This window comes from Tiliqua scincoides, chromosome 8, assembly GCF_035046505.1.
Source record: "Tiliqua scincoides isolate rTilSci1 chromosome 8, rTilSci1.hap2, whole genome shotgun sequence".
Lineage (NCBI taxonomy): Eukaryota > Metazoa > Chordata > Lepidosauria > Squamata > Scincidae > Tiliqua > Tiliqua scincoides.
Genome location: NC_089828.1, coordinates 43674872 through 43680871, shown reverse-complemented (window position 1 = coordinate 43680871; position 6000 = coordinate 43674872). Strand labels below are relative to the sequence as shown.

Below are 6000 nucleotides of genomic sequence, written 5' to 3'. Positions count from 1 at the left end.
CAACTCTCAGGTCCCTGTAAGAATAGAAGCCCCTTCTACTAAGACTCTGGTGGCTTACCTGGCAGGCAAATGGCTTCCACTCAAGTCGGTTCTCCACCAGGGTGAGTGGAATCCTAGTAACGTCTCAAATCCAACGATTGAGTCCAAAAAAGTACACGTCAACAAACACAGCTTTGTCCCTCTTTCCATCCCAGTTCAGAGAATAACAAAAGCTCCAGCAAAAGTGAGTTTTTATTCATCATGTTATTAATTCACTTTTTTTTTTCCTTAAACAGCAATTCCACAAAATATTAAACACTGTGCAAGAACTTGGTCTATGGCACACTGGAAAAAAACTGGAGAAATTACAAAATAATAATAAAAAAAAGTAGTGAGAGAAAATATGATCAAGCCTACATTACAGACATGGATTTTACTTTCCTAAAATACAATCTTTACAAACCTTGATTTTGCTTTTGGCAACAATATCAGAATTTGGCAAGTAAGAACATAAACCAGAGAGAGAGAGAGAGAGAGAGAGAGAGAGAGAGAGAGAGAGAGAGAGAGAGAGGAAAATAGCAAATTATCCTGATGTTTCTTTTAGTGGTTTTTTTTAAAATGAAATACCTGCATTTTCAACCTGGTTAAATTTAAAAAAAAATCAGCTTTTAAAATTAACTCTTTTAAAGAGAGCTTGGCAGAGAGAGAGAGAGAGAGAGAGAGAGAGAGAGAGAGAGAGAGAGAGAGAGAGAGAGAGGTGGCACCTGTGATGGGTCAGATCCTGTATAAGGCCTGGATCTTCTTGGAACACCCTGCAAGTATGAATAATGGGGTACTTGGGCAAGGAAGGAGCCTGGCACAGCTTGCTGGGGAAGGGAAACACCTGTCTTGCTTGTGGCTGCCCGGAAGAGGGGCACTGGCCCTTCTCCCTTTACAAAAGAACAGAGCAATAGAGAACTTTGAAGGATGGACAGAGCTCAGCCAGTCAAGTGGCTGGATCCCAAAGAGGAAAGGGGGCAGGCAGGACTCCTGTCCATTCACACTGACGTAGGTGAGTGTATCCTTGCAGGTGAGACTTCTCTCACCCTTGTGTGACAAGCTGCCCCTCTGCTCAAATCCTCCCTTAACTTCAGCGACTCCACAAGCCAGGTGAGTTGTTTTGAGGCTGAGACCAGAAAGGGGTCAATGGGGAGCCGTCGTGACCAGTGGCAGCCTGAGTGGTTTCTCAAGCCAAGTGAAGGTGAAAGTGCCAAAGTGAGAAGACCCCAATCAGAGGTGGAGCAAACAAGTGTGGGGATTCTCTTGTTTGGAGGTGCGGTCTGTGGTTTGGAGGTGCGGCTTGTTTGGGGGTGCGGTCTGAGGACATTTAGAGAGGATGAGTGGGAGGGAGGAAGGGAGGCAGACTGACTCATTCCTCTCTCCCTTCAGCCTTCCAAACAAGCATTTGGAAAACAAGTGAAGCTCCTACAAGCTGGGGGAACTCCAGGCCATAACAGGAGCATGCTGACATCCACGCAGACCCATGGCTAGAGGCCCAGAAGGCCTGTTAGGGAAGCCCCTTTCTCTTGGGATGCAAGCAGACCAGCCCCTCTGTACCTTTCCCCCCTTGCAAAGCACTTTACAAAAGTCCAGGAAGGGACAGCTCTCCGTTCTTTGCTCTTTTCCAGACAAATGCACAAAGTACAAGCGGTTAGTGTTAAAATCTGCACTTACTGTATATTTAGGCTATACAAAAACATCTACAAGTTACAGTCACTCAATTCATATAAGGAGAATTAAAAAACATATATTGAGACAGAAAGGTGAGGACTTGGGGGAGGGCCTTCTGCTCCCCCATCATCCCTCCTGACAGGGCCAGCCCAAAACCTCCAGCTGCCTGAAGCCGTGTCTCAAATGCTCCACCCCTTGGCTGTAGAGAAGCCACCCCTCCTCCCAGTAGAGAAGCTACAGGGCGGGAGGTGGTAAGTTTTGCAAGTGCTGCAAGGTGTCATATAACCAATGGTGAGTGTGTTGCAGCACCTGCAATACTCACAGTGCTGCCACCCCCCTGTAGCTACACTACTGCACTCCTCCCACTCCCTGGATTCAGAGAGGGGAACAGAGTAGAGGAGAAGGTGGCTGAAGCATCCCCCCTCTGCCTTCCTTTCTTGAAGTGCCTGCTTCTGCTGAAGTGCAGCCTCCCCTAGCCCATCAGAGGGGCTGGGGCCAATTCACACAGCCCATCAGGGGTCTGTCACAAGGACAGGCAGAGTGCAGGCTGCCAGAGCCTCCTGAAGAAGTGGCGACTCTGCAAGTTTGGCAAAGCGGTTGGGGGGGCGGGGCAGGCTTTTGCCAGGGTGTCAAGAAGCACCTTTAGGCTGTGTCGTGCTACATTAGTAAGAACTGGCCTCTCTTGCCTCTTTCTCTTCCAGTGTCCATTTGCACAGCTTTGCCAAGGAAGGGCAACACAAAACAGCCTTGCTGAATTATTTGGCACGTATTCCTGTCCATCTCTCCTTCCCCCTGATCCTGCCCACATCCTCAGGGCCCTCACCCACCTCCACTGCCCCCTCCAAAGACCACTACTGTCCCCTCCTGCTCTGGCTGCCCTCAAAAGGGCAGGCATCCTGATCTAGAGGCAGGGCAGCAGCTTTCTGAGCCTCCTCACACAGGCCAAACACAGCCCTGATCTACTGCAGCTCTCCAAGCAAAGTAGGGTGGCAGGCAGTGCCTGGGCCTGTACTGCTACAAGGGCTCAGCCAGGGGTGAGGAATGCCATGTAACATACCACTGTAGAGAGTCGGAGATGGGGGTGGGGAGAGCAATCTGCAAAGCAGCCATTGGGGGGGCTCAGCTTCCACATCCTTCCCTTGGGTCCAGAACTGAGCCGACGTGACCCCAGAGCAAGAAGCCTCCCCGCTTGGCAGCCTGGAGTTCATGGACTGTCCAGTTCTCATGTGGTAGCACCATGCATGGCAGAGGAGGGGTTAAGGCTGGAAGAAGAGAAAGTGCCAAGCTTTGGAGGAAAGAAGACCAACACCCAGGGAGCCCCTTTCCTCCCCTCCAACGGGAGCAAGAACAGGTTGTGTTTACTGGTTTCAAGGGGAGAGTCTTGCCCTGGAGAATGCTCAGCAGGCCCATAGAGGCCTTTGCTAGATCAATGTGGGTTGGTAACTGTCCGTCCTGGTTCTTCAAATCACATGTGTTTTAAAGGCTGATGGCAAGAGACAGAAAAGCGAATGGACACTGATGAATGAAAAGCAGTGCTTGCTGATCCCCCTGCATGAGAAGTCAAGGGAGGCTAATGGGGCAGGACGTAGGAAAGGGAAGGCTCGGGTGGGCTGATTCAGTCCCATGCAAACCTCCCGATGGGGGACAAGGAGCCACAGCTGCCAAGGGGGGTGCGAGAAAAAAAGCCCCCCCTATCAAACTGAGCCAATAGAGAAGACCTGAGTGGCAGCTCATAGAGGGTGATTTTGCCGATCCGACTAGATCGCAATTTGTTTGGCACTTCCAACCAAGGTTGACCTTGCTGGGGAGGCAGGCGGGGATTGCCTCTCTCACTGAGCAGCCTTTGCCTGCTGGAACAGGACACAGGGACCCCACCCCGACTTAGACCTAATGGATGGATTTGTCAGTTCTCCTTTCTGGGACCTCCCCCCAAAATCCCCAGGCAAAGACTGTGGCACATGGGCCAAGGGATCTGTCTGTCAGCTGTCCCTTGCAAAGCCAGAATTAGACTGCAAACTATACCTCAATATGCCCTTCTATGGAGAATGATGCAGAGAGTGACCCAGGGCCTCCCCTGTCCCCTTACTTGGAGTGCAAATCAGACCAAATATCCCATTTATGTCTAGGGTCATGCTTCACCAGCGATGAAGAGAGGGACAATCTTAGGCACAGTCCCACTCCCAGTTTGGGAACACTTTCAGAAATCAGTGGCACTCTTAACAAGAAGCACCTGGAGCTTTCAAATGGTTAGTGACCATTGGACATCTTTCGGCCTGCCAACTGGAAGGTTCTGCCCAAACCCACCCCCTTTTGGGGGCTTCTTGGGACAGAATGGGACCTCCAGTGCTTGGGCCAATGCAACACTCACTTGGAATCCTTCCCTCGTGTAAGAAAGGGATGGGACGGTTCGTTCTAGTGAAGGCGGGTGAACCTTCAGCGTGAGTGAGTTGACACCCGTCCACAGAGTGGAAGAACTGTGCTTCCAGCTGCTCCGCAAGGGAAGTGGGAATGCAACTTCCTGGCCAGCTTCACACACTTCTTGCCAGTCACAGAAGGGACCTTTCACTATGGTGAAGGGCTCTTGCAGTGGGCTAGTAGATTGGGCGGCCCATCAGGCCCAGGAAGGTAAGTTGAAATGGGAGTTGGTTGGAAGAGAATGAATGGCACTGGCAACCAGTTACAGGGGGGAGTGGAAGCTGCAGGTTGGTTTGGAAAGCAAGAAGATTGAAACACCAGAAAATGGAGAGGAATGGTCTTAAAATATATGATGACGGAAAAGAAAGGGAAGGAAGGTCTTTCTTGAGCCTTTGTCTCCCAAAAGAGACTCCTCTCTCCCATGGTCCTACAGAACAGGTAGCTGGGCACCCCCCTCCCGCTTCTGCCCCCACCTCAGCAATGGCACAACTACTTTTGCTTCTGCTGTTCACAGATCCTGCATGGTTACATGATGCCTCCAAAGTATGGGACATGTTTGGGGATGGACGGGCACGTCATGGTTTTCTTCTTAGACCTCAGAATACGGATATTCTAAGCACATTGTCCCTCTTTCCCACCGGGCTGCCACCCTGGCATTAATTTTGAATTCACTCATTTGCAAACATTAATTTTATGCAATAAAACATACCCGCTGCCCCAGTTTTGTATCTCTGGATAAAGACGGGTCAATGTGAAATCAGTTGCTCTGAGTTCAGGGCAACTTCAGCTGTTGTGCCTCACACACACACACACACACACACCCTATTCTGACTGCTCACTTTGTTTTTAAAATGTGACTGCCTCTTAGGAGCAGAGCCAACCTTGGATTGATAAATGCTATAGATTTTGGAAGATAACTTTTGCTGGAATCCGACTAGGCCTCGGTGCTGAGCTTTTGCCCGCTGGGTGGTTTGAAAGTTTGGCGTGGCTTGGCTTTCAATTAAATGCAGGCCAGTTCCTTGCCTGAGAGAGTGCAGACAAACATTCAAGGGGGGCAGGCTATAGGATGGTGCACGGCTTCTTGTCCTTGAAGGGGTTCTCGGAGGCTGGGACACCAACCAGCAGTGGGTCGTTCCTGGCTTGCTGCTCGCAGTAATTCATGAGCTCGGATGACGCTTTGGAGACCTGAATTTGGAAGGAGAACATGGGGAAGGAGTTAGCAAGCTGCATGTGCGTGCACGCGCAGACAGGGGGGAAAGGAATGATGCACTTTTATGCTGTAATGCAATGCAGAGTTTACTTGTGGAACTCACTGCTACAAGATGTGGTGATGAGCATAAACTATGACGGCTTTAAAGGGGGATGAGAAAAACTCAAGGAAAAGGAGAGATTTATCAATTGCTATCAAACACAATAGATGAAGACCTTCCACCTTCAGAGACAGCATGCCTTTGAATACTAGTTGCTGGAGAGCCAACAACAGGCGAGAGCTTTTGCCACCTTCCTTGTGGTCTTCTGGAACATCTGCCTGGCCACCACTGGAAAGAAGATACTGGTGTAGTTGACTTTCCTTGGTGATATCCAGCAGGGCTCTTCTGAGGTCGCCTTGTAAATTGCTTTCAACTTTTTTATTCCAAAATGAGCATTTTGAAAAGTTCTGTTTATTTAAGGCTCAAACCAACTCTAGCCTGATCACAGGCAAAAGGAGAACCACAAGAGGAGAGCGGAAGTGCTGAAGGATTTGTACAAAGAGAAAAGCCACGTTTAAATGCCGGGACTCGGTGATTAATAAGGATCCCTCTGTGCCAGCCGTCTCTCCTCTTTGAGAGCGCTGTGAAAAAGAAAGCGGGCCCCAAAGTGCAGCAGTCCTCAGTGGCTAAAAACGGAGCCCCAGAA

The 6000-nt window shown here is 49.9% G+C and overlaps 1 protein-coding gene across 3 annotated transcripts in view; it reads right to left on the bottom strand.

Annotated features, from left to right (window-relative positions):
• Positions 1 to 213: 213 nt before the first annotated feature.
• The window catches only part of GNG7 (G protein subunit gamma 7), a 148527-nt gene continuing 142740 nt past the window's right edge, over positions 214 to 6000 (bottom strand). For all 3 annotated transcript variants that reach the window (XM_066635868.1, XM_066635867.1, XM_066635869.1), the window contains exon 5: positions 214 to 5289. In XM_066635868.1, coding sequence (XP_066491965.1) covers positions 5164 to 5289 — 126 coding nt within the window. In that variant the 3' untranslated portion in view covers positions 214 to 5163. The remainder of the gene's footprint in view (positions 5290 to 6000) is intronic.